The 20,516-nt window shown below is 32.4% G+C and overlaps 5 protein-coding genes and 1 non-coding gene across 16 annotated transcripts; all 6 read left to right on the forward strand.

Annotated features, from left to right (window-relative positions):
• The first annotated feature begins 3,647 nt into the window (after positions 1 to 3,647).
• On the forward strand, positions 3,648 to 6,325 carry LOC108849337 (proline transporter 2). Its single transcript, XM_018622879.2, has 6 exons — positions 3,648 to 4,016; positions 4,437 to 4,756; positions 4,847 to 5,036; positions 5,132 to 5,256; positions 5,339 to 5,554; positions 5,848 to 6,325. Exons 1-6 carry the CDS (start codon positions 3,926 to 3,928, stop codon positions 6,223 to 6,225), a joined length of 1,320 nt encoding a protein of 439 aa, XP_018478381.1. The 5' UTR covers positions 3,648 to 3,925; the 3' UTR covers positions 6,226 to 6,325.
• A 946-nt stretch (positions 6,326 to 7,271) lies between these two features.
• Positions 7,272 to 8,465, forward strand: LOC108855768 (60S ribosomal protein L35a-1). Its single transcript, XM_018629664.2, has 5 exons — positions 7,272 to 7,404; positions 7,509 to 7,544; positions 7,677 to 7,905; positions 7,979 to 8,023; positions 8,292 to 8,465. Exons 1-4 carry the CDS (start codon positions 7,376 to 7,378, stop codon positions 8,018 to 8,020), a joined length of 336 nt encoding a protein of 111 aa, XP_018485166.1. The 5' UTR covers positions 7,272 to 7,375; the 3' UTR covers positions 8,021 to 8,023; positions 8,292 to 8,465.
• Positions 8,466 to 8,856: 391 nt separating this feature from the next.
• LOC108855767 (LIM domain-containing protein WLIM2b) lies at positions 8,857 to 10,799 on the forward strand. Of its 4 annotated transcripts, none has more exons than XM_018629663.2 (7): positions 8,857 to 8,976; positions 9,078 to 9,121; positions 9,282 to 9,452; positions 9,572 to 9,671; positions 9,770 to 9,804; positions 9,891 to 9,980; positions 10,368 to 10,799. In XM_018629663.2, exons 3-7 carry the CDS (start codon positions 9,315 to 9,317, stop codon positions 10,605 to 10,607), a joined length of 603 nt encoding a protein of 200 aa, XP_018485165.1. In that variant the 5' UTR covers positions 8,857 to 8,976; positions 9,078 to 9,121; positions 9,282 to 9,314; the 3' UTR covers positions 10,608 to 10,799. The 4 variants fall into 4 exon arrangements, with proteins under 4 accessions (XP_018485165.1, XP_018485163.1, XP_018485164.1 ...); XM_018629661.2 differs by having other exon boundaries at positions 8,858 to 8,976; positions 9,078 to 9,126; XM_018629662.2 differs by having other exon boundaries at positions 8,858 to 8,976; positions 9,276 to 9,452.
• A 153-nt stretch (positions 10,800 to 10,952) lies between these two features.
• Positions 10,953 to 15,056, forward strand: LOC108851199 (uncharacterized). The gene is made up of 4 exons (XM_057008366.1): positions 10,953 to 10,961; positions 11,441 to 11,560; positions 11,702 to 11,821; positions 13,563 to 15,056. Exons 1-4 carry the CDS (start codon positions 10,953 to 10,955, stop codon positions 15,054 to 15,056), a joined length of 1,743 nt encoding a protein of 580 aa, XP_056864346.1.
• TRNAM-CAU (transfer RNA methionine (anticodon CAU)) lies at positions 11,065 to 11,136 on the forward strand. The gene has a single exon. It is a non-coding gene; the product is annotated as a tRNA-Met (tRNA).
• Positions 11,350 to 20,087, forward strand: LOC108855255 (uncharacterized). Of its 8 annotated transcripts, none has more exons than XM_057009224.1 (13): positions 11,357 to 11,560; positions 11,702 to 11,879; positions 13,111 to 13,200; positions 13,563 to 15,866; positions 15,947 to 16,270; positions 16,358 to 17,066; positions 17,149 to 17,286; positions 17,443 to 17,570; positions 18,578 to 18,816; positions 18,912 to 19,115; positions 19,187 to 19,279; positions 19,364 to 19,465; positions 19,783 to 20,087. In XM_057009224.1, exons 8-13 carry the CDS (start codon positions 17,513 to 17,515, stop codon positions 19,954 to 19,956), a joined length of 870 nt encoding a protein of 289 aa, XP_056865204.1. In that variant the 5' UTR covers positions 11,357 to 11,560; positions 11,702 to 11,879; positions 13,111 to 13,200; positions 13,563 to 15,866; positions 15,947 to 16,270; positions 16,358 to 17,066; positions 17,149 to 17,286; positions 17,443 to 17,512; the 3' UTR covers positions 19,957 to 20,087. The 8 variants fall into 8 exon arrangements, 7 of the variants coding, with proteins under 7 accessions (XP_018484525.1, XP_056865202.1, XP_056865204.1 ...); XM_057009225.1 differs by having other exon boundaries at positions 17,149 to 17,227; XM_057009223.1 differs by having other exon boundaries at positions 11,358 to 11,560; positions 17,149 to 17,304.
• Positions 20,088 to 20,516: the final 429 nt, after the last annotated feature.

The following is a 20,516-nucleotide window of genomic DNA, read 5'->3' on the forward strand; positions in this document are numbered from 1 at the left end:
TTCTTTGAGAGGGGGTGAATTGTAACATCCCGAGTTGTGATATGTGAAAAGGCTTAAGAGAATTGATTTGGCTACCTATATCACCAAAGTTGACTTACCTTTTCCGGAGCACATCCTGAAAGAACTCCAGAGTTAAGCGTGCTTGAGCTGGAGTAGTGGAATGATGGGTGACCTATCGGAAAGTGATTCGCGATAGCGTGTGAGTGAGACCAAAGCACGGGGAAAGGTCATGTGGTGATTGTAGGGTCAGTAAACGATGATTTCGAGCCTTGAAAAATTAACGATCGACCGTCGTATGGGATGGGACCCACGGGCTGAGAGAGCGGGCGTGGGTGGTCCATTAACCAAGGGCGGATCGGAGCGTTACAATTTTATTATAAGTTTCACTCTTCATAGTAACCAAAATCTATTAAATTTGTATAAATAATAAATTTTTGAACTTTCTATAGACTAATAATTAAATCACTTTTTACATTTCCATTTATATTTTACATATAATTAAATGAATATATATACATATGAATAAATGTTTTAAAACTCTGGGCCCCACAAAATGGGGGCCCATTCAAATGTTTTGTACATATGCTATCAAGTTAAGTCCGGCTCTGTTGATCTTGTCAATAATGAACGTCGAATGCATGTGAACGCGATATGTAATTTTATTTTAGGAAGACTTACCAAGTCGACGAAAACCAAATCCAAAAGTCGACTGAAATTTCCCACCATAAATCATAATGTTGAAAGAAGTAATAAAGTGTCTGCATTAGTGTTGATTTTTTGTCCACGAAGTCAAGCCATGTAGGTTGCGTAAAAGGCTTGTTTCAATTTTAAAATTCGTTTCTTACTTTCCATTATATTCGCAATTTAGCATCAGCTAAAAAACTGTGATATTCGGATTTCTGAATAAACTTTCATTTAAGTTGAGATACAAGCTGTAACAATATTTGAAACTTATTAGTTGAGTATGCTTTAACAGCACCTTCATTTTGCGTTTAACCAATTGAAAAATAAGACTTCAGGATTATGCCAACACATAAGAGATATGGTTTATAGACTTACGAATCTACTTGCTAAAAAAGGAGAGGAATATTTCAATTTTTTAAAGATAATGTCATGAGAAGTCAAAGGAATATAATTCCACTATTGTTAGTTAGAAATAATCCGAACAAAAGTATATGTAAGCAGTAATATATTATTCCTCACCTACTATTCTTTGACTTTTCAAGTTCTTTCGAAGTTTTAAATTAAAACAAGTTCTTTAGAACAAATTGCTCAAAAAAATTCTTCAGAACATCTCTAACAAAACATTTTGAAAAAAACCTCAAAAATAAATCTATGCGGACTTAACTCGTACTAATTAGATAATATATAGTTGGATATGCATTTTCACAATCCCAAAAAGTTATCTTTAGTGGTACTATGTAGCATAGTTGTTGTTAATGAAAAATTATAAAAATGCAAAAAGGAAGAGTGAGGTGACAAATGGCATCTCTGAACATAATTTTTTTTTCCAAATTTTAGAAACTCTTCCAAAGAAGTATGATTGCTAGTGGTCTGATTTATTAAAAATAAATAAAAATTAAATTAAGGATAACAATATTACTTTATTCATTTTTTTAAGAAATTAGAAAATGTTCTATGCGATACGGTTGCCCTAATATTAAAATATTTTAGAACTCCACTAAAACTTTATATGATATTTGTAAACAACAGATTAGTTGAATTTTTGTTTTACAATCAACTTTTAACTATCTAACTACAGTTCATTAAAATATTAATATTTTTGTATAAATTTTTTTTGGAGTTTTTATTGTTGGAGGTGCTTTTATAAACTTACCGAAAATCGCATAAAACAATTAAGGTAACAACCACTTACATTTTTAAACTCCAGAAATACTACACAAGCACTTAAAATTTTAAAGTGACACTTGTATTGTTCAAAATCGATAATGTGTAGGTTTTCTTTTTATTTTGATTTTTTTTTTAAAATTATTTTATTATTAAAATAAATATAGAAAATATAAATTCATAAAAATCATAAAACTCACTAAAAATTTACAACAAATCAGAAAATTCACCCAAAAAAAAATATTTTACTAAACAAATATATATAAAAATGCAGAATTTTTTTAAAAAATCATAAAATTTCAAAAAAATCAAACAAATTCAAAACAAATCAAAACATTAACCAAAAATTCACAAAAATCAAAATTCACAAAAATTAATTATTTAATTAATAAAATAAATAGAAAAATACAGAAAATAGAAACAATAAAAAATCATGAAAATCATTAAAATTCACAAAAATAAAAAATGACAAAATATTTAAATTATTTATTAATAAAATAAAATTAAAAATACAGAAAATATAAAAATTCATAAAAATCCAAAACAAATCATAAGAAGTCATAAAAATTCACAAAAGTATGTATATTATTTAGATATTCCTTAGTCGCTTTTATAAAACCATATATAATTTTGTTCTTGATTTTGTAATTTTTTATTTTTGTGTTTTTTCATTTTAACGATTTTTTTATATTTTCTATATTTTATACTTATTTTATTGATAAAATATTATAAATATTTGTCGCAAATCTTTTATTTTTTAAATTTTATGACTTTTTACGATTTGTTTTTTTTTTATGAAATTTCTATATATTTTTATTTATTTTATTACTAAAATAAATTTTTAAAAATGTTGTGAATATTTTTATTTTGATTTTTTGTGAATTTTTATTCACTTTCGTGTTTTGTTTTGAATTTATTTATGAATTTTTATTCTTTTATGTATTTATATTTATTTTATTAATAAGTAATTTATTTTTTGGGTGAATTTTTGTGACTTTTGTGATTTGTTTTAAATATTTTATGACTATTTAAATATTTCTGTATCTTATATTTATTTTAATAATAAAATATTTTTTAGAAAAATCAAAAGAAACTGATATGTCATTAGTTTTGAACAATACCAATTACCGTTTTGACCTGATGTACAAATAAACTATATTGAAGGTTTCTTTTGATATAAATGTTACTTTGGAGATTTAAGGTGTTTTTGAAATATTCTGAAAGTTTAAAGTATAAGTAGTTCCCAATTCGAAGATTTCGATTTTTCCAATAAGTTTATACTGTCTTTAAAAGAATTACAGTATAACCTCTTTAAACTAATAATCGATAAATTTATATACACTAAAAATTTCTGTAAATTAGTATAAATTTATAATTTCAAATTGAGTTTTTGGTTCAATTAATATATAGATAAATTAATAATTTCTATAAATTAATAAAAAATATAGTTTTAGTTTAATCTCAACATTATTAATTTATAGAAGTTTCACTCTACTTGGAATAGACTATTTGAAAGAAAAGAGCCTACGTAATCGTAATACTAGCATCTAATAAATTCAAGAAAACGTGTTTTGCTTTTTCAAAACCTGTTCATACCAAGACAACAAACCATTGACTGTCCAAAAATAAACCAATTACGAGATCCTTGATATCTGTATTTTAATGTCAAAGATCATTTTCTACTTGAGAAAAAAAATTATTTCATGAAAAATCCACTGAAAAAAATACACTGACAAATCGTTTAGTTGCCCATTTTATAGGATCCCGTGCCAAGTAATTAAATACACAATAAACACACATAGAAACGTATCCATCTGTCTGACTATCAATCAAATTTGACTCAAAAAAGATTAAACATTTGGAAGAAAACAGAATCCATCTTTTCATCCTCAACGATTCCATTTCACACTTTTTCTATGGAATATATTTGTCTGTCACGAGTCTTGTTCTAGCAGATTAAAAGAGGCCGTCTTCTGAGGAGGAAGACATCAATTCTAAACAAGGAATTATAAAAGCAAGTGGAGGGTTTTTGGAGGAAGAGAGACAAGAACTAACTGGTTAATTCTTGTCGGAAACCATGGATACAAGTGAAGCTAGGAACCGTAAAGTCGTCTCAGTGGAAAAGTTCGATCTAGAAATCCCTGAGACTGCTCATCAGATTAGCAGCGGTTCGGACTCTTCAATTCTTATCTTTCTCTTTGTATATTTTTATTTATTATTATATATATTTTTGTACTGTTTTGCTTCTCTTTTTGGTTGTTACGATGAATCAACTTGTCGTTTACTGCGTGATCTAGAGAACACTTTTGCTTTGTCTTTGGAAAGTGTATACTCAATTGGGAACTGCTGCTCAGTTTTTTAAATGAACTTTTTGTCGCTTTATTTTACACATATATGTCACTGATGTTATACAAAGCAATTATTATCTATTTTTGAGCTGCTGAAAAACTTTAACATCAATCAACAGAAATGATGACTATTTTATTTTGCTTATATTCCCTAGAGGGTAACAATTGACATTGAGAGTTAGTTATATGAGTTGATAGATAAATTGTGTGTGAGCTTTAACTGTTGGAGAAATTCTACAGATTCATGGTTTCAGGTAGCATTTGTACTAACAACCGGTATAAACAGCGCCTATGTGTTGGGGTATTCGGGGACAGTCATGGTTCCTTTGGGTTGGATTGGTGGTGTCGTTGGTCTCATTCTTGCAACCGCAATCTCTCTTTACGCAAACTCTCTTATAGCCAAGCTTCATGAGTTTGGTGGCAAACGACACATTCGTTATAGAGATCTCGCGGGCTTCATCTACGGTAAAAAGATGTATCGTGTCACATGGGGATTGCAATATGTCAATCTTTTCATGATTAATTGTGGCTACATCATACTTGCCGGTTCCGCTTTAAAGGTATATACGACAATAACAAATTAGCAACGCTATTGCAAAAACATTTTAAGTTAGTTCCCCTCATTGTTGTGATTTTTGCATTGTGTGCAGGCTGTTTATGTACTTTTTAGAGATGACAGTGTAATGAAACTGCCTCACTGTATTGCCATTGCGGGTGTTGTATGTGCGCTTTTCGCAATCGGGATTCCTCATTTATCAGCTCTTGGAATCTGGCTAGGAGTTTCAACAATCCTCAGCTTGATCTACATTGTTGTTGCTATAGTTCTATCAGTTAAAGATGGTAAGTAACATTCTTGATGCTACAAACCTCAAAAATGTAACAATATAAACCAAAAGATCTACTTATAAGTTGATTTATTTTTATTTTTTTTGCAGGAGTAAACAAACCTTCAAGAGATTACAACATACAAGGATCATCAATAGACAAAATCTTTACAATAACAGGAGCAGCAGCAAATCTAGTTTTTGCATTCAACACGGGAATGCTCCCTGAAATACAGGTCAGTCACATGGATAAACACCGATCTATTCATGCTCAAATCTTTTCCTCTGTTACTGACACTAATCTTTGTGCATGATCAGGCCACAGTGAAGCAACCGGTGGTCAAAAACATGATGAAGGCTCTGTATTTTCAATTCACTGCTGGTGTATTGCCTATGTATGCCGTTACATTCATTGGTTATTGGGCCTACGGGTCCTCGACATCGACTTATCTCTTAAACAGCGTTACTGGACCTCTCTGGGTTAAAGCTCTGGCTAACATCTCAGCCTTTCTCCAATCTGTTATCGCTTTACACGTAAGTTAATCTTTCTTCCTTCACCGTTATATATAGTTTTTTTTTTCATTAATGGAGGGCCAGTCTTAAAATTTATAAGGCTTGAAAAAGTTACTAAATAAATATTTTTAATTATTTGAGGACGGAATGATATATATATTCACGACTAATATTTTGAAGGTTATAGATTAATGTTTCATCTCGCTATTATCTTGATCGAAATAATATGTATAATATAATTCACGACTAATGTTTCATCTCGCTATGATCTTGATCGGTTATGTTTATAAGAAACTTGTTCTTTTTTTTTGTAGATTTTTGCAAGTCCGACATATGAGTTTATGGATACAAAATATGGAATCAAAGGAAGTCCATTAGCTTTGAAGAATCTGTTGTTTAGAACAGTAGCACGAGGAAGCTACATCGCGGTGAGCACTCTTCTCTCAGCGCTTTTGCCGTTTCTTGGAGATTTCATGAGCCTCACGGGAGCTATAAGTACTTTCCCTCTCACCTTCATATTAGCAAACCACATGTATGCTGTAGCGATGAACGATAAGCTTAGCCCTACTCAGAAGCTATGGCATTGGCTTAACGTTTGCTTCTTTGGGCTAATGTCTCTTGCTGCTGCTATTGCTGCTGTTAGACTCATTGCTGTTGACTCCAAGAACTTCCATGTTTTTGCTGATGTCTGAATTTCTTCTTTTTGTTTGTTTATGTTGTAATTTATATATAGGTGTGATCCTTTTATTGTTACTTGTGCTTCTCTTACAAATTAAAAGAGATCTTATAACCCGGGTTTTCAGTTTGATAATTTGGCTCAGTTACAAAAACAACTTTGTTATTTTCAGCTAGAATTCTTGTAATTAGGATTTGAATTTTTTTTTTAAAAATTGATATATAATTCCTGCTATTTTCAGCTACAATGGAAAAATCTTAAAAATACACCAACTTATTTGATGAATCTTTTAATATCCAAATTCTTGTTATCAAATTTATAATCAATAGTTATTTGTTCATTTAATACATTAAGTTTAAAACTGTGTCTATCTAATATTACCAACTTAATAACAATAATAAAATATCGGATAATTCTCTCAAATAACTATTTTTTTTTACCAAAATAGTCTATAAAGAGAAAAAATGACCAAAACAATTTTCTTTAAAGAGATAAAAAAGTTTTCTACCTTTATTTTATAGATATATATATATATATATATACATAAATATAATTATTTAAATATGTAATATTTTTTTAATTGTTTTTGAATATTACGTTTTTCAATTCGATCTTCTTTTTATTTTGTCAAAATTTTATTTTGATTATTGAAAACATCTTTCAATTTTACTTTTTTATTTTAAAAATCTTAAACCCATCACAAAACTCAACCTCTTAAACCTGAGTTCTAAATCTAAATCAGTTAACTATAAAGTTATAAGTATCTATTTACCTTTTAAAGAAATCTCTTTGGTTATTTTTGTCTTTTAATGATTGATTATATTTATGATAAAAAAATTTAGGACTATCTTAAAAATTCCTCTAAAATATTTATATTTAAATAGTTAAAATTTTCATCAGAATCCTAAAACTTGGTAAAACTGAGAAAATGGTTCCCGAAATGGCTTATTCCTCTGCCAACTGTAATAAAACAGTGAGTGTTAGTCCAAACAGAATCAGATAACCCATAAAAGGCCCAATGGAGCTTCAAACTGGGCTTATTTATGGATCCACATATATATATAATGTTTAACCTAATAAACGAAAGCTAGGGTTCTTCTTTGTACTTCTCTCGCCGGCATAAAAGACGCAAAGAGGTAGAAGAAGACACAGTGTCAAGATTGAAAATGAAGGGACGCCAAGGAGAGAGAGTTAGGTAATTAGCTTTCCTTACATAATCAGACTTCTCGCTCTGTCGAATTTAAAACTGGTTTTATTCATCTGACCAAAACCTGTGCTTGTTTGCTGTTCTTTTTGCAGATTGTATGTTCGAGGAACAGTCCTAGGTTACAAGAGGTACTTTTGCACAACTTGATCATGTCTTAGTCTAGTGTGAAAGATTTATCTAGTGTTCTTGAAATGAGGTAATGTTGCAGTTGCTTGCAGACCAAGCTATGATTACTTATTATTATTAATGTAAATTTTCAGGTCGAAGTCGAACCAATACCCAAACACATCTCTGATCCAGATTGAAGGAGTGAACACAACTGAGGAGGTTACTTGGTACAAGGGAAAGCGTATGGCTTACATCTACAAGGCCAAGACAAAGAAGAACGGTTCTCATTACCGTTGCATCTGGGGCAAAGTCGCTAGGCCACATGGTAACAGCGGTGTTGTCCGTGCCAAGTTCACTTCAAACCTACCACCAAAGTCAATGGTAACTTCATTTCCTTAGAGTGGGGTTTTTAAATGCCCAAGTCTGTGTCTCATCATTTGTGTTTATTTTACAGGGAGCTAGAGTTAGAGTGTTCATGTACCCAAGCAACATATGAGAGGTAAATAATATACACACCCATCTAATTCCCTAAGTTTAGTTATCACTATTAACTATTAAGTCATAAGTATACATTTTTATTACACTAAGAGATTAAATTAGATTGGATTAGCCTGTTTTTGGCCCTAATCATGCTAGGCAGTACTTATATATTGGAAGTTTGGATATTGTAGTTGAAATTTTTAAGAGTCATCTCTGTAATGTATTATTATTGTTCTTCCAGATTCTTGTTTTATATGTTGTCTGAGTCAACATGTATCCTGATGCAGGAGGATAGATTCAAGACCTGAAATTAATTTCACAATTATCAGAAGGAGGCTCCAATTTTCATTTCCTCAGAAATAAGCTAATAGTTTATCCTTTATTCAACTTTTTTTTTTCATAGACTCTGTCGATGTTAAACATTAATTTGGATGGAGTTGCAAAACAAAATAGTTCCCCAATTTCTTTTCTTTACAATTTTTTTTCCGTTGATATGCTTTTCTATGAATATCAAAAAGTGTTGAAGAAATTGAAGTGGTCAACCCTTCTTTTTATGATGTTTAGTTAAACCTCGTTCTTCAAGTTATATACATTCAGCTGATTATGACATGGCAAAAAAATAAAGCATTTCTTTTCCAGCAGACACTTACTAGTTGTCGCATATCTATTTTTTTAGGACTATATAATAAGTGTGGACAGCAATGGATATGCGTTAGATATTTTCAATTTAGCATATTCCAGGATAATAATGATTTTAAACAGATAATTAAATCCCTTTATTTGGTAAGAAGATACTGTAAGATAAGAACACTTGATTTTTTTTTTTGCTGTTATTATTACAAAATAAAAATGACAAACCAAAGTGGAACACCACTGTCTGTCTTTGTCTAAAGAAAAAAACATAAAAAGGGATATTAACCACATCTCCCATTTTTATTCTTCATCATCGCTCTGATCGTCACACTAGTTTTGGTAACAGCTCTCTTCCCTGCAACCTTGAATTTTTTTTGGTATCTCTCTCAAATCTTCTTCTGGTTAAGTTGGCCCTTCTTCTTTTTGTGTATATGTTGTAGTTTCTTCCGGGGAGGATCAGATCCTGGACGATCTCCAGCGCAAAGTGAGGTTAATAGATCCGTCATTTCTTAATATTTGTGTCCTTTTGATCTGATCTCTTAAACCTCCATTTTAATAAAACCTTGTTTTAGTGATCAATGCAATTTCTTTTCTTTTTATTGTACCTCATTGTTTCTTGATTTTGAAAATTCTGTAAGGAGAAGAAGTAGGAAGTAAAGGCAAAAAGGGGTTGAAGGATGTCGTCATTCACAGGAACTCAACAGAAGTGCAAGGCTTGCGAGAAGACAGTGTACCCTGTGGAGCTTCTCTCAGCTGATGGAGTTAGCTACCACAAGTCCTGCTTCAAATGCTCTCACTGCAAATCCAGGCTTCAGGTATATCTTTTTTTGTGTTGCTGCTTTTGTCTGCAGGAATGAATTTAGTTACAATGTTCTTTCTCAAATCATGTATCATTTTGTGTCTCTGTTTGATTTCAAGTATGTTTTCTTTACAGCTGAGTAGATATTCATCGATGGAAGGTGTGTTGTACTGTAAGCCTCATTATGAGCAGCTCTTCAAGGAGTCTGGTAGCTTCACCAAGAACTTTCAGTCACGTATGTTCTACTCTTCTTCTTCTTGTTTCCATCTACTCTTTAAGCTTCTTCTTAGTATTAATCTACATTTGTCTTGCAACTTTTCTCTCCTTACACAGCTGCAAAACCAGCTGAGAAATCAAGTCCTGAGCTGGTATAAAACGTTTCCTTATCTGTTTTCTACAGAACCTCTTTAAATGCATTTACTCAGATTGAACTTTTTCGTTTGTTTGTTGTCAGACAAGGACTCCTAGCCGAGTTGCTGGTATGTTCTCTGGTACACAAGAAAAATGTGCTACTTGCAGTAAAACTGTGTATCCTATCGAAAAGGTTAGTCTTGCATGACTTAACCTTAATATTACCTTTCTGTTCTCTATGCATTATGTGGGGGAGACATAACAGTAGAACATATTTTGATCTTTTATAGGGATCCTCCTTTTCTTGCTGTTTCATGTTGAGATTAAGTACAAAACCACCCTTAATTACTAGAAACCTGCAAGGAATCAAGGATCATGATGTTTATTGAGCAGATGCATAGACCCTGGAAATATAGATTCTTGTTGCTTTTAGTTTTTGCTGTAAAAGGATCCTCCTATGCTTAGAATCTTAGTGCCACCTGTGTAGACTACTTGGTGAGATATTGATATCATGACTTGATATGAAAACCCTTTGGAATCTCTTTGGTTGGTCATAAACATTTTTCTGAAAAAACTGCAGGTAACAGTGGAGAGCCAGACGTATCACAAGTCCTGTTTCAAGTGCTCACATGGAGGCTGCCCAATCTCGCCTTCAAACTACGCAGCTCTTGAAGGAATCTTGTACTGCAAGCACCATTTCGCTCAGCTTTTCAAGGAAAAGGGTAGCTACAACCACTTGATCAAATCCGCTTCCATCAAACGCTCTGCAGCCGCCGCAGTAGCCGCCGGTACACCAGCAACAGCGGTTCCTGAATCTTAAATTCAATTATCCCTTCCTCTCTTTAGTGACCTAAACTGAAGCTAATGCCAAACCGATTAAGTTTGTTTTCTCTTTGTGTGTGAGTCACTGAGTGTGTGTTCTTTGTTTCTATTGATGTCTCCTGAAGTCTTTGTGTTGTTATCTATGAAAAAAAGTCTGATAAATTCCTTTTGGAAAACATCAGTTTCAGTATGTTTCATATTCTTGAGTGCAGAACATGTGACAGAAAGAGACGAGAAGAAAAAAAAATAGGTTTAGCTTCTTTTGGTGTAAGTCTAATCCTTGGGGAACAAAAAATCTACTTTGGGCCATTAAAGCTAGAGTAACAGGCCTGCTATATCTTAAATGGGTCTTGTTAGAAACTATATAAAGTCATATAATTAAATTCGTGATAGTATTTCTACAATATCTTATAATTGAATTTTATATATGTAACTATTTTAACTATCATCAACGAATCAGAGTGGCGTAGCGGAAGCGTGGTGGGCCCATAACCCACAGGTCCCAGGATCGAAACCTGGCTCTGATAATTATTTCGATTTTATATTATTTTTGAACTTATTATCCACAGAGAAAAAAAAAATTAGGTAACGGTTAATAACCGAATCGAAATCTAGAGCGTAACTAGACCTAACCGATCTTTATGATTCATCTCGTTTCTATTGGAGAGAAGAATATCATCTCAAACTGGTAAAAAAAAATTAAAAAGACTATTACCACACAATAAATGATCACTTTATCTTCTCCTACACCACTTGAGTTTTATCTTTTGTCTTCCACCATTATCCTCTGTAGAGAACTCTGGTTCTTATTCTTTTTTGATCAACCCTCAGAATTTCAGAAACATAAGCAATGGAGACTGCATCACATGCAACTCACGTGGGATCGTCCTTCCAAGCGTCTCTTCGCTACGATCATCTATATTGGTTTCTCCTCCTCCTTCCAGCTTCAAGGTTAGTTGTATATATCTTCTACAACTATGCATATTATTTTCAGTTCACACACAAACACATGCGAGTGTGAAAAGTTCGTTTTGATTGGTTCAATATAACGAATGTGTTCCTAACTCTAATAGAGTAACTTGATATCAGCAGCGTCTGAAGTCGAGCTCGCTCTTCAGACATTCACTACGACTAGCACCAAGATCGCAATTGAAAGTCACCAAGGCTAAGAACAATGGTACTACAACCAGAGCCGGCCCTGGGCTAAAGCCCGTAAAGCCTGGGCTTTAGGCGCCAAACTCTATATATAAATTGAGGGCGCCAAATTCCTGTAAAGTTCTTATCTTAGCCTAATGGTTCAATTCCTTCTCAATACGTGTTGCAGGTGACGAGTTCGATCGTCTGTCCTTTTTTTACTTTTCTTTTTAATTATTCTTTCCCTTTTTCTTCTATTCCTTACCTTTTCTAACATTTAATTAAGGAAACCTTGGTTATATTTTAAACTAAACGTTCTTCTTCCTATTTTCTTTTTTTTTCTCAGAATAATTTTAAATGATCAAAGTAATCATTTCCATTCTTTTTTTTATTAAATAGCTATGTACACTACAAAAAAAAGAGCATATTAAATCACTTAAAGTGTATCACAAAAATAAGTGATTGTATTTTAAATTATTTATCTATAAATGATACAAATAATAATAAGTTAGCATCAGTTATAGTAAATGATATCATTATTAATTTATTTTGCATCTATTCATTAAAATTGATACAATTTATGTTATTTTGTATCACTTAAACAAAACTGATACTATTATACAGATTAATATCAATTAAATAATCGATGCATTTACTTTTTAATTTACATCATTTGTTAAAATAATACTCCCTCCGTTTCGAATTATATGTCGTTTTGGAGCAAAATTTTCGTTTCAAAATAAGTGTCGTTTTATGATTTCAATGCAAAATTTATTAACTTTTTAATCTAATCTATTTTTCTATTGGTTGAAATCTAATTAGGTGTATTGGTAGTGATGTTTTTATCTAGTAAATATACAAAATTAAATGTTTTATTAATCTGTGTGCCGAAGTCTAGAACGACAAATAAATTGAAACGGAGGGAGTACAAAACTCACGTCAATTAAAATTGATGCTAACATTATTATCTCAACATTATAAATATTACATAACTTTTACATCTATTTAATACAATATTGTATAGTTAATATATATCTCAAAAGATAATACGGTAAGCAAAGAATCTTTTTTTGTTAGCTTTTTATCAGCAAAAAATGGTTTAGATATATATATATATATATATATATATAATATACACTGAATTATAATTCTTTTTGACCTTTTCTTCCTCTATGTTGTTTGACCTTTTTCCTCAACGAGATAGAAGATCACATTTTCATTTCAATTGAAAAATTTTCTTTCATCAATCTCAGATCAAAATTGCATAAATTAGTTAAGGTAAATTGATACATGGGTTCTGTATTTTAAAATGAAAAAGAATAACTCACTGACTGTTGACGTGTTTTTGTTTGGCTTCTTCTTCCCAGGGTGCATTACGATCATCCTCACTCTTTTACAATTTTTTTTACAAAAAAATTGTCAGTTAGGGAAAGATCAAAGGTGTGCTTAATTATAAGGTAAATCGACATTCATCTTTTGGATTTACAGAAAAAGGTTTTACAATGTTTTTGGGAAAAGTTGTTAATCAGCAATCCCTAGCTAGAATCAAAATCAAAGTTGTTGTGTTAAGTTATAAAGTAAACACATATTCTTTTTTGAGTTTTAGCTGTACAACTTTATTTATCAGTTATGCTAATAATTGATGCTAATGAGGAATATACATTGATCAGATTGATCAAGACGTTTTCAAAGTTTCTGAGTATTTTATAAACTAAATGAACGATATAGTTCTATACCTGATTTTATTGTTTGACTAATTTATAGAACTTTTATGCTTGATTTGTAAACTTAAATTTTAACTGTGTGAATATGTTTTCAGATTCCAATGGATAAATCATGGATAAAGAAACCACGTTTATCTCAAGATTACAAAGTAGGAGTAAATAAGTTCTTGGATTTTGCATTTGGTAGATCAAATGCACAAATGATGAAATGTCCATGTAACCGTTGCTCTCTAACCAAACCTAAGTCAAGAGAAGATATGGAAGGTGATTTGATGTGCTTTGGCTTTTTAAGTTCATACACAAGTTGGATATTACATGGAGAGGAAATACACATTACAGAGAATGCAAGAGTACCTTCTGATATTGCTCGAGTTCAGTTAGATTCAACTTCGAATCTCTTGGATGATCTTTTTCCTGGTATTAATATGAATATGCAAGGTGAACATGGAAATGAATCATCTGGGCAGCCAATGAACACTGATATACCATCAACTGGTGGAGAAACTAGTGGAAGAGGAGAAGATTTCGAGGAGTTATTTGCTGATTATAATCAAGAGTTATATCCAGGATGCAGTAACTTCACGAAGTTATCCTTTATACTGAAGTTGTACCATATTAAATGTATGTGTGGGATCAGTGACAAGGGGATATCTATGGTGCTCGATTTGATGAAAGAAGCATTTATGCATGCCAAATTGCCAGATTCATTTAATGACATGAAGAAGGTTATTCGCAAATTAGGAATGACTTACGAGTCAATTCATGCATGTCCAAATGATTGCATGTTATATTGGGAGGCAGATGCAGAAAGAGAGATCTGCAAAGTTTGTGAAGTCTCTCGTTGGAAAGATAATAAATCAGCAGAGAGAACGGTTTCTGGCTCAGAGAAAGAAAAAACTAAAGCTCCTGCAAAAGTTTTGCGTTATTTTCCTTTAAAGCCACGACTGCAACGTTTATTTATGTCATCAAAAACTGCAACCCACATGAGATGGCATGCAACTGCTAGTAACAATGATGGCAAGCTTCGACATCCAAGAGATGGATTGGCTTGGAAAGCATTTGATCAACAATATCCTGAATTTGCTTCAGAGTCAAGAAATGTCAGATTAGGCTTGGCGACTGATGGATTCAACCCTTTTGGTACAATGAGCAGTAGCTATAGCATCTGGCCAGTGATGTTATTTCCTTATAATTTTCCCCCGTGGATGTCGATGAAGCAGACATCAATGATCCTCTCTATGGTTATTCCTGGAAAACACATGCCTGGTAATGATATTGATGTCTACTTGCAGCCACTCATCAAAGAGTTGAAAGAGTTATGGTCTGATGGGATTGAAACGCTAGATGCTTCCACAAAACAAACATTTGAAATGCGAGCAGCTCTCACGTGGACAGTTAGTGATTTTCCTGGTTTTGGAAATTTGTCAGGTTGGAATACATACACAGCATCAGCTTGTCCAAGTTGTAATTATGATGGTATTGGACAACGATTACGTCATGGGGAAAAAATTGTTTCATTGGCCATCGTCGTTTTCTTCCTGCAGATCATGACTTTCGTCAAAATAGAGCATAGTTTGATGGGAAAATAGAAACCAGACCTCCACCAGTCAGGTTGACAGGCTCTACAATTGTTCACCAACTAGAACAAGTTAATGTTACTCTTGGTAAGAAAATGGTCTAGTTGGAGTTGGAAGAAAGAGAGATCGAAGTGATGTTGGAAGAGGTAGTACTCAGCAGTGGAAGAAAAAAAGTATTTTTTTTGAGTTGCCTTATTGGGAATCTACAATGCTGCGACATAATTTGGATGTCATGCACATAGAGAAGAATGTCTTTGACAATCTGGCCTACACTTTGTTGGATGACAAAAAAAAGTCAAAAGATAACTTAAATGCTAGAAAAGATCTCCGTGAGCTTGGTATACGTTCTGAGTTGTGGCCTGATGATAATGGGAAGTATCAAGCTGCATCATTTTCTCTGACCAGTCAGGGGAAAGAAACCTTTTTAAGTGTCTTAAAAGATGTAAGACTCTCTGATGGTTATGCTTCTAACTTATCAAGTTGTGCTGATGTTGATGGTCGAAAATTATCAGGCTTAAAAAGTCACGACTGTCACGTGATAATGAGAGATTTATTATCGGTGGCAATTCTGAATGTCCTACCAACAGATGTGACATTAGCCATTGTCGAAATTTGCCAGTTTTTCAGAGATATATCTGCAAAGGTCCTTGATATCGAAGAGCTTGATAAATTACAAGACCGTATTGTGGTGACTTTATGTCGTATGGAGATGTTGTTTCCTCCATCGTTTTTCACAGTGATGGTACATTTGATTGTACATCTCACAGAAGAAGCGAAATTTGGTGGGCCAGTTCCATATCGTTGGATGTATCCAATTGAAAGGTGCGTTTTTTCATTGTTTGTTCATAAATATATATATATACACACAACTTTTAAAAATACTTGATTCATATTATTTACAGGACTCTTGGACACTTCAAATCATATGTTCGGAATCGCGCTAAGCCCGAAGGTTCTATCTGTGAACAATATCTAGCTGATGAGTGTATAACGTTTTGCTCAATGTATCTGAATGATATAGAGACACGATTTACTCGGGTTAGCCGTGCTGATGATCGACCTCTAGCTGAGACTAGCATAAGACCAAATTCTGAACTACCACTTATTTTCCCAAATATTGGAAGGTTTATTGGAGCAGGACGAGTGTATTCTCTTAATCATATAGAGAGGCAGCAAGCACATCGACATATATTGGTTAACTGTCAACTACTTGATCACTTACGAAAGTAAGTTTCTTTTTTTCAAAAAAACAACAAGTTTTAATTAAATTTTGTTATTCTCTAACATATACATTTGGCTGATTGTCTATCTAGGAAGTATAAAAATGAGTTGTTAGCAGAACAATCTCATCAGAGCAAGAGGAATCGTGCTATCGATATTGATCGTGAAATGCATCTTAATTTTGCAAAATGGATCAAGAAAAAAGTGGAGATGAATGAGTTAGAAGAGATAACTGATGATTTACGATGTTTAGCTCTGGGTCCATCTAAAAAGGTTGTAAAGTATACAGCTTATAATGTCAATGGTTTTAAATTCCGGACAGTAGAAAGAGAGGCTGAACTGAAAACTCAAAATAGTGGTGTTTATGTGGCTGCTGAAACAATGAGCTATGCTAGTGCTCGTGATTGCAACCCAAGAACAGGGACAGTTGCTTACTACGGTAATCTGATTGAAGTTATTGAGTTAAACTACTATGAAGTCTTCAAAGTTGTGTTATTCAAGTGTAAGTGGGCAGACACTCGTACAGAAAGAGGATATAAAATAGATGTATATGGTCATCATAGGGTAAATTTCTCACGCTTGTTACACAGTGGAGATAATGAGGAAGATGAACCATATATATTAGCGTCTCAGGTGAGAATGGTATATTATGTGAATGATCCTTCGGAGAAAGAGTGGAAAATTGCGGTTCATGTTCAACCTAGGGATTTGTATGATATGGGTGATTCAAATGCTTCAGATCAAGTGGGTGAAGAATCTGATCCGGGCATCTCTGTTTCTACGTAAGAAGGTGTTTGCAAGGTCTATTCTCAGAACCATAATCTTTTATTTTCATGAACATTTTTTATTTGATGGCTTACAACAAATGTTCATATAACTGCAGAAATATCTAGAGAAGATCAAGCATCAACATCACTCTCTTAGACCTCAAAGTATCATCTGCTGCATCAGCTCATACTCTCGTAAGCAAATACCTGCTAGTGACTGTCCTCTGTTACAAACCATCGGATCCTCACCTCCAGTACTTTCAGATTCTATGGTTGTCTTTCTTTTTTTCTTTTCTCTTTTTTTTTTTTGGTAAAACTTTTCTCTTTTCTTTGCTCTGTGATGAGCTTACTTGACTTTTTGTTAGCTTACATATACTCTGTCTTATTTTCCTGAATTTCAATCATTTTAGGACTATGGATTTCATCGATTCAGAAACACAAGAAGCATAAGATTTACCACATCTGGAAGCTGAGTACAACATGCCTCCTACACTTGCTCCAGAATGCAACAGCTTCAAATGGAAAATAGAAGTTATAGGTAATATAAATAAAGATCATCTCTTTAATTTATTTAGAAATTTGTTCTCACAGCAGGTGATTAAGATTAGGGCTGGGCAAAAAATCCGAACCCGAAAAACCGAACCGAACCCGATCCGAAAAAGTAGCACCGAACCCGAACCAAAATTGATTAAATATCCGAACGGGTTCAAAATTTTGGTATTTAAAAAACTGAAACCGAACCCGATCCGAACCGAAGTATTTCGGGTACCCGAATGTATCCGAAATAGATTTATATACTTAAATATATAAATTATTTTTAGATATAATGTATATTAAAAATATTCAAAATATATAAGATACCTTTAAGTTTTCTAAAATACTCAAAAATATATGAAAATTGTAAAAAATAAATGTTTAAAATAGCTAAAGTATACTAAAAACACCAAAAATAGTTAAATATATATTAATTATCTATCCAAATATTCAAAGAAAACCAATATATATGTTAAATTTAGGTATTTTGACATATTTTTATTAAAATTTATATGTAATATATTATCTTTCTTATAGATTTTGAAAATTTAAAGTATATAATGAATTTTAAAATTTTAAAAAATAATTTGAATGGGTTATCCGAACCCGAACCGAACCCGCAAAGATCCGAACCGAACCCGAACCGACATTTATAAATATCCGAATGGGGCTGAAATTTTTGACCCCGAAAACCCGAAACCCGAATGGACTGAACCGAAACCCGAATGGGTACCCGAACGCCCACCCCTAATTAAGATAAAGGTATTCCACTGAAAATCTTATAATATTAGAGGATTCAAATTTGTTCACACTATTGTATTTGACGACTTATAACAAAACGAAAACGCATGTCATTTATTAATCTTGAGTGAGTGCCTTATTTAGAATCAATATTTGCTCTTTACATAATGGTTGGACTGGATCTACTTTTCTTCTTAGAATGGTTAGGATCGAGATATATATTATATATCGGTTTATTATACACTAATTCTTTTTTTTCTGATTAACAAGATATCAATGGAAACATAGAAGGCAAAATGGTTACATCTAAAGATATCTGGAAATTGCAAAACAGCAGAGTCATTGTGCATTTCGACGAAGATAGCGGCCAACCAATTGGAGAATCAGGAAGTTTGCTAGGATCATGGTTAGGTCAATTAAGTAATGATGTAAATTTGCTGCCAATTAATTACAGTGATTGGAGGTTGGTTAACTCTCACATAAAAAACAAGGCCTGGGAAGTAATTCAGGTTACATATCATACATTCATCTATATTAAGTTTTAGACAGTAAAATGTTTAAGATGATTTATTTTTGATGAATTGTTGTATGTTTGTTATTTCAGTCCAAATTCTGGTTTGACGATCCGACGATGAGAAAAGCATATGTGATGGGTGCATTAGGTAGCAGATGCAAAGACGTTAAATTACGCCTCTGGAAAGAGTACAAACGAGATAATCTGATTGAAACGTTGCAGAACCGACCTGAGCATATTCCTGAGAATCAGTGGGGTCACTTAGTTCACATGAGATTTACTGAAAAATGGAAGGTTAGTTTCTTTGTTAGTTATTTTTATATTTAAGTGTCTATCAAATACTAATAATGTTTCTGAGATTTCAGAAAATGCAAGAGAGGAATACAGAAAATCAAAAGAAACATACAATGCCTCATGTATGTGGAAGAAAGAGTTTTCCTAGGAGAAGAAATGAGATCGTAAGTAACTTAGTTGTAATATAAACAAGTTTATTATATTATTATATTAACTTTTATATTGTTTATAAATTTATTTTTTCTAAGAAAATCAAGACTGGAAAAACACCAAGCCGAGCAGAGTTTTTCATCGTAACTCGTACAAAATCTAATGGGAACTTTGTCTGTGAAGAAGCCCAAAACCGAGCGGTTAGTCTGTTTCAATTCACTTTGTATTTACTAATTGACTAGTGTTACTACCCATGCTACGCATGGGTCAATTTTACCGTCTTTACAAAAAAAATCTCTGTCTTTAAAATTATCCAAACCTGTTATAATTTGCATGCATTTAAATTAATTGCATGCACATTTTAAATTGTAAGTTTATATGTTGGTGTTTAGTTCATGTTTTCTATAAAAGTTGCTCCCAAACTGGCCAAACATGTATTTCTAAAAAATCATAATAATTTTATTAACGCTTTAAATTGTAAAGTTTGAATGTGACATTTCTAATCTTCCCTCTCCAGTTTAACCAAGCGCTTGTAGCTTGGTGGCAAAAGAGGTACAGCTGTACTGTCCGTCATCCGGGTTCGAGTCTTGGCCACAACGGATTTAACATCCCTTTCGTCTGGATCTCTTTCAGGGATAATTGGGAATGTGGCTACCCAGATACCAGAATTATCAAAAAAAAATGTGACTAATTTTTCTTGTGACTAAATTTTCTTTTTTAATATTGATAAAAACAGAACATCTGATATCTTAAAGACATGGAATTTTTTTGTAACAAACTTTTGTTAATATGTATATAATAGACTCATAAAATTTGTAAGAATATGTTAATGCTAAAAACATATTTGTCAAATTGTTAAACCACAACAAACGTAACTACTCAATTTATATATAGTAGATTTAGACATACTTACTGTTATCAAGTTGCTGACAAAGCTCTGTGTGTTTTTTTACCTGAAAATTTACAGCAGTACGTGACCATCTTCAACATGAATCATGCAAAAATAGGTATAAAAATAGAGAATATTAATCTGAGAACGAACGCAAATAATCTGAATAAAGGCTAGGCATAAACTTGTTGCTTGAAGAAGAAACATGGAAAGTAAAAAGAAGAGAATAAATTAGTTGCTTGAAAGTTACTTGAGATATAATGGTAAGTTACAGTTACACGAGTAGTTCCTTGAAATATGAAAGTGTTGGTAGTGATATGAGAAAATTTAGGGACTCGCAGTTTCTAAAATTGATAACCGTT

This window comes from Raphanus sativus, chromosome 4, assembly GCF_000801105.2.
Source record: "Raphanus sativus cultivar WK10039 chromosome 4, ASM80110v3, whole genome shotgun sequence".
NCBI lineage: Eukaryota > Viridiplantae > Streptophyta > Magnoliopsida > Brassicales > Brassicaceae > Raphanus > Raphanus sativus.